Source organism: Ambystoma mexicanum, chromosome 13, assembly GCF_040938575.1.
Source record: "Ambystoma mexicanum isolate Mex_15411 chromosome 13, UKY_AmexF1_1, whole genome shotgun sequence".
NCBI lineage: Eukaryota > Metazoa > Chordata > Amphibia > Caudata > Ambystomatidae > Ambystoma > Ambystoma mexicanum.
Window position 1 is genome coordinate 196,014,974 of NC_090938.1, and position 12,996 is coordinate 196,027,969.

The 12,996-nt window shown below is 47.4% G+C and overlaps 1 protein-coding gene across 9 annotated transcripts in view; it reads left to right on the forward strand.

Moving 5' to 3' along the window:
• The window catches only part of SYT2 (synaptotagmin 2), a 1,362,149-nt gene that overhangs the window by 1,339,113 nt on the left and 10,040 nt on the right, over positions 1 to 12,996 (forward strand). For all 9 annotated transcript variants that reach the window (XM_069633618.1, XM_069633614.1, XM_069633617.1 and 6 more), the window contains one exon: positions 9,760 to 9,893. In XM_069633618.1, coding sequence (XP_069489719.1) covers positions 9,760 to 9,893 — 134 coding nt within the window. The remainder of the gene's footprint in view (positions 1 to 9,759; positions 9,894 to 12,996) is intronic.

Here is a 12,996-nt window from a genome sequence, read left to right on the forward strand (position 1 = left end):
CGAGTTGGGCGCTAGCCCTTAAATGCTGTGGTAACAGTGTTATCACTGCATTTACCACTCTGCCCAATCTCGAGTCTGGCATGTTTACCCCCAGCTCAGAGCTGGGGCTAAATTACTACTCACAGCGAGTAGAGCGCTCGCTTTGACATCCGTGCGGAGCTTGCTAACGCAAGTTCGAATCCCGGCAGGACCAAACTCAGCCTTTCATCCTTCCGGGGTTGATAAATGAGCACCACACACCGTGGGTAATAATAAGCAGCGCTCAGATACCTGAGGGTTCGCAGTGCTGTATAAATGCTAAATTATTATTATTATTATAAAAGCCCATTTTTGGTGCAATTACCACCAGCGGTACTACCGTACAATAATTGCACTGAATGTTCCCCATTGGGTCCAATGGGGAGCAACGGTTAGCACCCAAACCATGATCTAGCGGTATTACCACTGGATAGGTGGGTGCTAAAACACATATAAAGTTGGGCGGTATCCCATTGGGAATACCGGCCAACTCGTGATAAGGCCCTAAGCATTTTATGCACCTCAGGATGGTGAAAATCTGGCACGAGAGTCGTGCTTCAAACCTGTGAACTGCATGCCGGTCAGTCACACACGTCCTTCTCTGTTCCCCCTCCGCACTGCATGCCAAAGCACCCCAGGCAGGTTTCTGAGCCATAAACTCCACCGAGACACCGCTCCCCACAACCACCCCCATCTCCCTGGGAATGCTCCCCCTGACCACCTTTTTTGGTACAGAGATTCCTTGGGCAAGGACCTCCACTCCATTGGCTCAGGTGCACACGTGAATTCTATGCAGACCGTGCTCTGGCAAGATCAGCATCAGCTCGAGCCAGTAATTCATAAGAATCTATGAGAAACGTAGTGAGATTATGGGACCTACAACTCCAGTGACGTGACATGCTTATGTCATACATGCCATCCCTCCCGATTTAGGCGGGAGACTCACAATTTTTCAGGGAAAAATACTGCTATTTTTCACGTTCTCCTGCCTTAAATGTTACTTTCCCCAATGCATTCCTGTGGGAAAATTGTTCTCTCCCGATTTCTCTGAAGAAATCTCCCTCCGAGGTGCCATGGAATTGGCATGTATCTTAAATTAAATCTTAAGAACATCAATAGGACAGGTTGTAATGGGTAAAAGAGGTGTTGCACTTAGTGCCACCGTTTCTGCTACTGCTCCCCGGACAAGGAACCCACATGCTCTGCCGAAGGTCATACGATGTCACCCCAGGGCATTCTGACTCCCTTTAACCTCTTACCAGCACAGCACAGGCTACACAGTCATGCGACGCATGTAGGAAACCCCAGGCCTTATGCTAGATCTGGCACGCGGATGCCTGCTTCACGCCCTCCGACCTTCAGAATGCACCCACAGCTGCAGTGTGTCAAGAAAGAGTGCCGTGCACTGCGCCACCGCAGGCAATGCAGCAGAGAGCATTGTATCATTTTTAAGATGAAATACACACTTTCTTTTGAAAAAAGCACACTAACCATGAAGGCGCCCATATTCTTGAGTTATTGTATAAAACAGATCCTAATTTGGACCCGCTTGTTTGCGCTTCCAATGCACATCTTCTTACTAGGGACATTGTGCGTTAAAGAGGCTTGATAAAATGGCGATAGGTGCAAATTCATAACTCCCAAACCCCAGGTCTTAACCCCTACTCCTCTCCCTCCTCGCTGAACGTTTAGTTGCTACATGCCTTGTAATCTGCCAGAAGAGTCCAAAAACTGCTGGCTCGCAGGGATAACGAGCAAGCTGTGCACTGTTCCTACGCCTCTCTCTCTCTCTCAGCTTGCAAAGCAAAAAACGTCCCAGATCAAAAGGAGAGCTTCTGGCACCCCATTAGTTCGCACCGAAATGCTGAGGATTGAGGTTTTTTGATGTGCGAGCGAAAAACAAATGTAAAACAAGCGTGTTTTCTATTTATAGCATAGCACTGCACTCCAGCGGACATTTTGTGTTATTTTCAGCATTATGAGAGGGTGAGCTTCTTAGCGATACCGCACGATATCATTGACATTAAAGAAGGACAACACCAGGGAATCTCACGATTTCATTGACATTAAAAAAGGACAACACCAGGGATCTCACGATTTCATTGACATTACAAAAGGACAACGCCAGGGATCTCAGTGGTATAAATGCAGCACAGGCCCCTATTGATTACAGTTTTTACAGATCATTTAAAATAGTCAATTGTTCTGGAATGCCATTAAATGTACCCTTTTCCAATGCTTGGTCCTTAATAATACAGCATGTATTTTGCAAGGTGGCTCTTATGTAAAGAGAGGAGATGAAAAAAGGGCTTCATTAGATGATAGTGAAGCATAAGCTGTAGAAGAGGCAAGTTTAGGATGACGTGTTCGTTGTGTATGCTTCACTAAAGCGCCTGCACATGTTGCCTTGAGGCTACTTTGGCATGGCTCTGTTTTGCAGAACTCAGAGGTTGCATGGGTCTTTCGAGTTCACTTGATGCAGGCCTCTCTCTTCGCTTTGCTCCTTTTCAAAGGACGCGGGAATGGCAGTGCTGTCCCATTGATGAGCTCCCGGATGGGAAAGCTCGCTGGCAGGTTTGCTTGTTGCAGGCCCCTTTGGTGGTCTGTGTCCAAGGTTACAGAGCTCTCGGTTGGCAGGCTGCTCTCTAGGCCATCGCAGGGTCTCCAGTGGTTGTGTGGTGTTTTCAGCTTTACGGCTATTCAGCTGAGGGCTTATTTGTGGAACGCAGGCATGATACCAGGGCTGGCTGCTAGCAAGCTCTTCCCATGGCTGGTCGTCACGCAGTAGATGTCTTCATCAGCCGGTCTCTCTGCGGTCAGGCTCAATGGGCTTCCCCTGCAGACATTTCTGAAACCAATGCTCCCCAGCACCACTCCCATAGCAGGACTCTTTTGTTGTAGGGATCTAAAGCAGCATGGTGTTGCACGGATCATGCACAAGTAAGGATGCATACGCACGGAGAGTAGTCAACAACCTTTATTCTATCTGCAACAATCACTAACTGGTGCTTCTCGCGCCTTTCCCAGCATTCCCCCCGAACTTCCTCACAACGTCATGCAAGGCCCTCCTCTGCAGAGGGCGGGGTTAACATTAACCATGTGGTGGCCAGGCAACACCACCCCCGGAAAATATGTTCAAACATCTGCTTTAGCACTCTTCGACCAGGCGTGCTGGTTTCTTGATTAACCGACGTGGCCTCCCCTCTTGAGCCTCTGGTTCCATTGAGCTCTGTCGCGGGGCGTCCTCCTCCATCCCTCCCGGATAGTCTCCAGGTGGGGTCCACGTGTCATCCCGTGGATCCCGCAGCTCTGGGATGACAGGTCTCCCTGGAGCCTCAGGGGCTTCTCTCTTGACGTAGTGTTTGAACTGCTGGCAGTTCCTTGTGATGGCTTTTTCTTGATTCTGGGCTGTGACCATCGTCCCCTTTATTTTGGTGACCCTCATGGGGCTCGGGGCAAACCACGGGTCTGTCTTACGTTTCATCGGTTGCTTTACCAGAACTTCATCGCCTATTTGAAAGTCTTTTGGCGTCGCTTTGCGCCCGGCATCAGTGTCCCGCTTAGCCCTCTCTTTTCCTTCTGCATCTCTTCGGAGCAACTCACCATCCGCAGGCTGCGTGACAGTTGGGTTCCGTGGGAAGCGGGTGCGTACTTCATAGTGAAACATGAGTTCCGCAGGCGTCTTGTTCGTGGCCTCGTGGGGCGTGTTTTAGTAGACTCTGAGGAGACGACACAGCCCTTGGTGCTTGTTGACTGCTTCGATCTTCATCTCTGGATTGTCTTTTTGATCGATGCCATAAATCGCTCTGCCATCCCATTTGCTTACGGATAGCGGGGAGTGATTTTCATATGATTAAATCCTAGGTGCTTGGCCAATGTCCCGAATTCATGCCCGCAGAATGGTGGTCCATTGTCGGACTTGATGACTTTGGGGATTCCCCATTCGCTGAGTATTTCCTCCAGCACTGCCGCTATGTGGAGGAATACCGTGGAGGCGACGATCTTTACTACTGGAAACTGTGAGTGCTGGTCTATCAGAAGTAAGAGGTAGTCGCCTGATTCTGTGGGTCCATAGAAGTCCATGGCCACTCTTTCCCATGGATGGTTGGGTATCTGTGTGTGCTGTAACGGCGCAGGGGCCTCTGCTGGTGACGTGCATTGGAAGGCATGGCAGTTCTTTACCCATTCATCGACTGCAGCATCTAGGAATGGAAACCAGACGTGGCATCTTAGCTGTTTTTTTGTATTCTCGGCCCCTCTGTGTCCTTCATGTGCGTTTGAACAACTTCGTTCCTGAGCGTGGCTGGGATGACGATTCGGCACCCTCTGAATAGGATGTTGTCATCTTTTACAGCAAGTTCACCTTGCACTCTTGCTAGTTTTTCAATTTCTTGTTTGCTCACCCCCGGGTGGGCCAGCATGGCTCTCCGGTAGTCTCTCCACTTGCTGGTGGAAGTAAGGCTGATTGCGAGGGCGGTCGTGGGGCTTGCGGCGGATGCGGCAGCGACTTTCTCTAGCGACAGGGCTGGTGGCAGCGAGCTAGCTGCGACGTAGTGCATATAAGCGATGTCTCCTTTGCGCGTGACTGGTGCCCCGACCGGGTGTCGTGACAAGTAGTCGGCAGGGTTTAGGTCGCCCCCGGGTCGGTGGATGATGTCGTAGTCATACTCTTGGAGGCGTATGCCCAATCGCTCGATCCTCGGGGGCATCTTGGTGTGAGGGTTGCCGAACAAGGAGAGGAGGGCCTGATGATCTGTGATTAAGGTGAATTTTTTCCCAATTAGGAAGTTGTGAAAATGTTCACATTCCCAGACAGCGGCCAAATTTCTTTTTCTGCCTGGGAGTAGGCTATTCTCGGCGTTGACAGTGCCCTGCTTGCGTAGGCCACCACGTGCCTGGGGTTGATGTCTGCGCCACTGGTTTGAGCAAAATGGCTCTGAGGCCAACTGGACTGGCATCCACGATTACTTCAGTGTAACATGATGGGTTGAAATAGGCAAGGCGATGGGCTTCAGTGAGTGCATTCTTGATGTCTATGAAGGAGCGATGACATGCTGGTGTCCATGCAAACACAGCCTCTTTCTGCAAAAGTCCCCACAGTGGCTCAGTGAGGGAGGCATAGTGGGGTATGTATCTTGCGCAGTAACCCGCCATGCCCAAGAAGGAGCGGACATCTGCAACCTGTTGTGGTTCACTGAGATTGGTGATAGTGTCGATTTTTTCCGAATCTGGAATCATCCCTTCACTGTAAAAGATGTGTCCAGAAAACTTCAATTTAGTTTTACTGAATCGGCATTTGGCGATGTTCAGCGTGAGGCTGGCAGCTTGCAGTGCCTCACGGGTGGCGTAGAGTGCTCTGTCATGAGCCGCCTTTGACGACCCATAGATGAGGATATTGTCACTGTAGTTCAGGGCACCTCGTTTGGGACTGATGATCTGACGGATTGTCTCTTGAAAAATTTTGACAGCGGACGAGATCCCGAAATTCAGCCTCCGGTACCTGAACAAGCCAATGTGTGTTGCAAAGGTCGTGATTGCTCTGGAGTCGGGGTGCAACTCGAGTTGATGGTAACCCTGTATTAGGTCGAGTTTTGAGAACATCTGGGCGTTGTTTAGCGGTACAATCATGTCCTCAATGCACGGGCCGGATGTCTTTCGTGTTGGATGGCTGTGTTGGCTACTCTCATATCCACGCACAGGCGTATCTTACCCCCTTCCTTTGGAACGATCACGAGGGGGGACACCCACAGCATTGGCCCTGTCACTAGTTTGATGATGTCATCATTGAGTAGCTGTTGGAGCGCCTTCGACACTGCTTCCTGCGGGTGGAACCCAACCCTTCTGGGATGTTGCGGTATCGGTCTTACGGTGGGGTGTATGTGGAGTCTGATGGGGGGACCATTAAGTTTCCCCAAGCCTGAGCATACCCTCGGAAACTTCTGTTCAATGTCCTCCTGCAAGATGAGTTGCTGGGGTTGTCCACACTCGATTGCCCCAACAAAACCCTTCATCCTTTGTTTGTTCGAGGTCGCGGTGATGGTGTCACCAGCTTTCACGTGTATTTCAATCAGTCCTAGGCGGGAAGCTGGTGGTAGCTGAGTAGGCACCGGCTTCTCGTCAGTGAGCGAATGACATGGATGGGGGTGTCTGCCTGCCGTCTGTTCAGGAGGAGGCGGCATGTGAAATATCCAATCGTTTGCAGCAGGGTGTTGGCTCCCCACTGGAAGATCCGTGACTGTGATGGCTCTAGCGCTGGTGGGTTTGTCATCTTGGCATAGTCCTGCTCGCCCATTATGTTGACTGTGGCACCTGAGTCCACCATGAACTGAAATAAGTTGTTTTCCATTTTGATGGGGATTTTGGGAGCTTCTCTGGCTTCCTCGTTGTCGAGAATGAGGTTGACATACTTGTCCTGAATGTGTTGGTCGTGAAATGAGTTGTAATGGGACGCCTGGGTGTCCTGGTAATAGCCATCCTCACCATATTCATCTGGTGGATTATCATATTCGTCCGTTATGTATCGTGGTTGGTCCGTGTGCTCGGGGGCGTGTGGGTAGTCATACCCCTGGTACTCGTTGATGGCTCTGACATATCGCCGTGGGTTCTGCTGGTAGTATCTTGTCTCTCTGTATTGTGGGGGCGGTGGTTGAAAAGGTGTCTTGGTAGGCGTCTGCAGGTGAGATGGGGGAACGGTATCCCCTCCCTGCATACTGAGTGAAAATGTCCTTCTCTCCCGCAGTTGGAACATCGGTGTGATAGCGCTGGGCATGACCCAGAGTGCCAGGAATTAGTCCTGGTTACGAGGGCCTTACCCTGATTCTTTAGCTCACTATCTTTCACAGAGGAGAAATATCCAAAGCATGTCAGCCTTTGTCCTGTCCTGGGGCAGTCCAGCATTGAAATGCCAGGCAATTCTCCTCTGAACAAGAGTACCAACCGCAACCCCAGACAGGTGTTTCGGTCTGGTTGTCCTCATCAGTAGGGTGGAGCTGTACCTCTCTGAGAAAAGTGAGCAATTGGTCCACGTCTGGATTCCCATAGTAACTTAGGGTGAGACTGAAAGCTACTTAAATTATGCAAAAAACAAGGGGGGGGTGTCCTGTGAGTTTCTTAAATTATTTTCTTTTCTGTCTGTGTGACCTTGCTTGATGCAGAATAATCTGATATTGGATCTGGATGATCACCCAATGCCTGGTTACATCACTCAGTTGATACGCAGCCTATAAGGACATGTAAGAAAAGTTTTCTTTCTTCCTTTAAAAGCTTTTAAAGAATTTGGGCCAAATGGGAATTTAGAAATCTGTTGGAGATTGATTCTACTTAAATAGAAGAAAATAATTTAAGAACATTGTTCTGAACACGAAACAAGTATAACGGTTCTACACACAGAAAAGAAATTGGAGAGTCTGCAACAAATTGAAACTCTATAGAAGTGTTATGTCCTGATGACGACTACTTGATTGAATAGACGCCAATGCCTATGTTAGGCCCGTTTGTCAGCAGGGGCTAGAAACATTGTGTCGACCCACAGTCTGACCTATTGATTATGCCCGTCAGGTTCCATCTGATTAGTTCTCGTTGAACTACACCTTGTACTGTCTTTCCTGTATATAATCAATAACCTAAAGATATTTTGGGGAATCCGTAAGGGTCTGAAAAGAATGTTAAGTAACACCAAATAGAAGTGAATTATTTCTTGAGGTTTTGAAACATCTTGTGGAGATCCAGGAATTACCTCACTGGTGTAGGGGGACTTGTACCAACAGCGACTTGTGGTAGAAGATCTTTTACAAGCCTGTAAAGTGTGTTAATAGTTGTCACATCTATTCACTAAACCCCACATTATGACCAGGTGTTTTTAAATATGTAGCAGGGATGTCATATTTTCTCAGAATTCTAATGGCAGCCTCGATTTCCTTTTTTTGTATAATTTTATTTGTGTCCTTTGTATTGATTGTTAATTTATGATGAATTAAATAACAGTAAATTGTCCCTTTTGCCTCTCTGGGTGCTATGTGTATTGAATTCCTTATCTTTAGCACACATACAGTTTAAGGTCATTGACTGACATGGATATGGGAGGGGTAGTCTATTTCCCTTGCTGTTTCATAGTTACTTTTCATCTTCCCCATATGAAATAGGCCCTCCTGGCATCAAACAAGTGGGAAGTATCCATAGTTTGGTACATCATGATCCTGCTCTACATTTTCATTCATGGGACTACAGCGGTGTGAATTGGTGTGAACTACAGTCTCTACATCTTCAGTTTGGGAAAACAAATTGGCAAAGTAGCTTGAAGAGAGTGAAAAATTGAAGACCTTGTAGATTTGTAGTTGGTAGACACTGAAAAGGGAAAGCCTTGGCTTGAAATGAGACAACCAATGAAGGAAAAGGTGATGTTGGTATGAGATAGACAAATGTTGAAGATATTGTAAAACTTGAGACTTGAATGGCTGGAGTGCAAATGATAAAGGCATTTCTGGTGGGGATTGCCCCAGTCAGAAGAGAGGGGAGCTACTTGGATGGGGCTGAAATGGGGTCATTATGACTTCCCAGGTCCAGAAATAAGGCAGTTAAAAATGCTGGCAATTGTGGCGCCAACATTTTTTCCGGACCGCGGAAGTACAAGTTTTCCAGTGGGGTCAGTGATCTACTGTCAGGCCTCACCTGCCGGTAGTTCAGGCCTCTATCAGAAAATTAATGCCGAATCACTGGCACCAGTATTACCGGTACTACCGGTGCAGGTGATTCTGGTATTCCCAGCCCATGGGGTCCCACCACTCATAATACCCCAATAATACCAGGATATCGGGTGGAAGAGATGGTAGGCCCAGTTTCCCGGTATCCCGCTGGAATTACTGGCGGGATACCGGGAGCTCGCAATAAACCCCAAAGACTCTAGTAATACTGGAAAGAGAGAAGAGTGGAGGTTGGTGAGGATACTGAAGACAACGTGGTGGTTTTAGACATACAGTAAACCCCCAAAGGGTTGGATCCAACTGAGTAGTGAAGTACTCATTGTGGCAGCATACCCGGCAATGCAGGCTCTCACACTTGCATAAGGCATGGCAGTGAAGAACACGCAGGCTCATGAATATAGTAGAGCTAGGTGCTGACCGAACACAAGAAAGGGAACTATTCTGAAAAATAACACACATGGATAAATACCTTTCATCTGGATATAATAGCTTGTTTATCAGACCTGATTTTTCTGGAACAACTTTCATGTAACCATATACGACCAGCATGCCCCAGGTTTTTCACAGGATGCTTAAACAGCCCTGTATTTTCTTTTACTTATGGGAATTGTAGTTCCTCTTTTTCTATTGTAAATCTGGAATTAAAAGTACAAAAAAGTCCAACAAAAAAATAATAGGGGTTTATGCACTTCTATGGAATGGCAAGGGATATGTTGGCATGTCTGATCTAACATGACATATTTATGAAATGTTCCTGCTTGTCATCTAATGTCTTAAAGGATTTTGTGGCATGATCAAGGATTCCGATGCTGTGGCAGTGGACAGTACATCGGACACATTCCCCGGGTTCACCATTATCACACACCATGCCACATATTTGTAGACTGTAAATATAGTGTGGAGGTGAACTCTGCCGGTGTATTTTCCGGTTTAGCCATTGCTATGGCAATCAGCGTGGTCTCTCAAGGCAAGACCCACACAGAGTGGCATGCCATGACTTCCAGGATCTCATCAATGCCTCCTGATTACTTTTCCTCTCCAGATCCCTACGTAAAGATCTACCTGATGCAGAATGGCAAGAGGCTGAAGAAGAAGAAGACCACCGTCAAGAGCAAGACACTCAACCCCTACTTCAATGAGTCCTTCAGCTTTGAGATCCCCTTCGAGCAAATACAGGTGAGCAAGGCATCCCCCCCCCCTGTAAATGATAGAAGTTACGCATTGCTCTTCCATTTCAGAGTCCTAAGTAGGAGAGGTGGGTAGGAGGGGAGCATCCCCTTATCTCAATGCGCGTTCTGCGTGGCTCAGTCTGGTAAATTGCTGGATAATGTATTAGGATGGGGAGGGCAAAAGGAAAGCTTGAATGTGTGATATCTCAAGAACCTCTGAAACTTCACAATTACAGTCATGATCCTCTTTAGAACTCTGCATGAATCGTGGAGCCCCTGAGAACAGCTTCATCATTTCACACCCCAGGCAAGATTGTTCCCAAACTTTCCTTGTCTAGGTCACAGGGGTCTGCAACCTTTGGCTCTCCAGATCTTTTAGACTACAATCCCCATCAGACCCAGCCAGCATAGCCAATGATGAGAGCTGATGGGGGTCGTAGTCGAAATGCGGCGGGGGCCGCAGGTTGCAGACCTCTGGTCCAGAGATAATTGACACATTGTGTGCAGCTATGCAGTTTTAAGAATCAATTTCTTTCTTATCGAATTTGTATTTTCTCTATTTGAGGCATAGGGGCATGTTTTATATTTGGAACTGGTGATAGGTGCTCCCAGCTCCAGGCGGGAGTCTCAATATTTTCCTCTCTTAATATGTATAAACATACAGGAGGTGTGTGCAAAATGAAAGCTGGAGTGCCACCTTTCTTGCCCACACATGTACCTTATCTTGGAAGCTGACTGTGAAACTCGTGTACTAAGTGGCAGAACTCGTGCAATGCGCTCAGCTCTGTAAACCATGCCGGCTAGTTTAAATCTGAGGCAACAGATTTGGTTTCTCATGGGTAGGATTCATGATGATTAAAGTGGTTCTGTCAAAAGTTGGACACATGTCTAAAAAAACTGGAAGAAATCCAGACTAGCTGTCCTAGAAAGTGCCAGTAGGTCCTTGACATGGCCACTCTCATGCCAGCAGGCACTGGCAAGGGACTGCCTGGCTGCTAACTCTTGCAGCTGCAAGTTTGAGCCATTTGTTATCAATTTATATGGATAATTGAGCCAGAGATGCAGATTTTACTATTGATCTATTGATCCTGTTTTGAAAGAGAAAGAGAGAAAGAAAGAAAGAAAGAAAGAAAGAAAGAAAGAAAGAAAGAAAGAAAGAAAGAAAGAAAGAAAGAAAGAAAGAAAGAAAATAAGAATAATTTTCCAGAGTGTATTGCCTTTCCTGCACATAACATAAGAATCAGCGCTCAGATACTGCAAGCTGCAGTGCCTCAGCCGGGTCTTTTGGCTGCTAGAGGAAGATTACGATGCAATAGAATACTTCTAAATGAAATTGCAGTCGTTTTTACTACGAAGGTCCTGCCAGTACTGAGTACGAGTTCCTCAGTCTCATCGTTACGAGGGGCCGCCTTAACTTCAGTCCTAACAGTCTCTAGGATAGGACGCAGGCTCTCCTTATTTCGCTGTAGGTGGTTCTTATCTGTCCATGTTCTCTGCTAGGCCCTGTAACATAAAGCATCGTGCCTGCTGGATACATGTACAATGTCCACATTATCATGTCCAGAGATAAGTTAAATGAGCACCTGGACGTCGTTATGACCTAAGCAGAACGCGATCAATAATCCCTGGTATTGACCACATTCTGAGGACAGCACCTTTCCACTGTGTGTGGGTCCAGCACATCCTTCTGCTCGCGCCACCGACTCCATTGCGTCCATACCTGCTGCACTGGCGCCTCCTCTGCAGTCAATCTGACTGTGGCTGGTGCTCCTCCTCCTGTGGGTTCTTTCCTTGGCTTTGCCAGTCCTCCTGCTCTGAAACAGGGTTGTCACCGCTACTGCTCCTTCTCATGCTCTGCCATGTTGACATGGCGGCCATATTTTAAAAAGGTTTCCTTTTTTTGGATTCCATTTTTCCTGTGTGCACACTGAATGCTTTGAGATGCTCAAGCTAGAAATGAGTTCAAACTTCACACCTGCTCCGGTAATTGGGGCTGAGGGCCTTACTAGCCTCGGCTGTGGGCAACACAAGCACTTCATGTGCCCTAAACCCGCATTAACAGCACCTGCTTCACTCAGGAGTTATAACTTGGTTATGTTAAGTTGGATTGCAGGTACATAAAAGCCTATATTCACCGCTACCAGGGTGCTCACACTCAAATAGAAACCTCACATTTTCTCCAAACTCCTTCGTGAGAAACATTGGACTTTAAAAGTAAACTTGTCAGTTGAGTCAAATAAGTATTTTTTACATTGTATTCATTGCTTTACCAATAGGGTATCCAAAACCTTTACAAGGCCAAAAGCAATGGTTGCTCAAGGCAAGGGGTTCAAGATGGCCGCCTATAGTTGGAGCCCCAATAACTCACTCCAAGCAGCCTTCACCACCATCCGTTTGATGCAGGCAGAGGAATGAGGCAAGCAGACTAGTTGGGAAATATGAAGGCTTTTTGAGCCATCCAGCTTCAGGTAATGGAGTCACCATCGGTAAGCCTGGATAACCTATGTGAGTTGACACCAGCCTCTTTCTGTGATATCACAGGCCACGTGGCACGCAGAGGACGGGGCACTGTTTCAGATATTCACTATGAGGTACATTTCCTCATCCCTACAATGGAAACTTCAATCTGAGAGAAGAGCAAGACTTGCTGTAGCGGAGGCGTGATCAGCAATCTACTAGATCAGCCATGAGCATGTCTGGATGCCCCAGAAGGCCGGATGGATTTACTGAGCTTCTGGGCAGATGAGCATCCAAAGCTGCTGGATCTTTGCTGGGGCTGTGGATATCAACCATTGGATATTACTGTGAATGCAATTACTGTGAATCAGGGCTGATATTTGCTGCTGTAACTGAATCACGACCACAGCACAACTACATATACCTCACTGTAATTGTGGGCCTCTTTGACACCTTGGTATTATCCATCTTCACTTGAAACCTGCAACCCTCTGGTGAAGCCTGCAGCTTCTGCCTTGCTTTTTACACTCTGCAGGAAGCACAGCGTGTTTTCCGATTGGACCCCATGCTAGAGTTTTGTCCTGTCACTTTGTTCTTCAACCTACAGCTTCCACACTTGTATGGCCTTATCACCATTGGACTGGAATATCTAA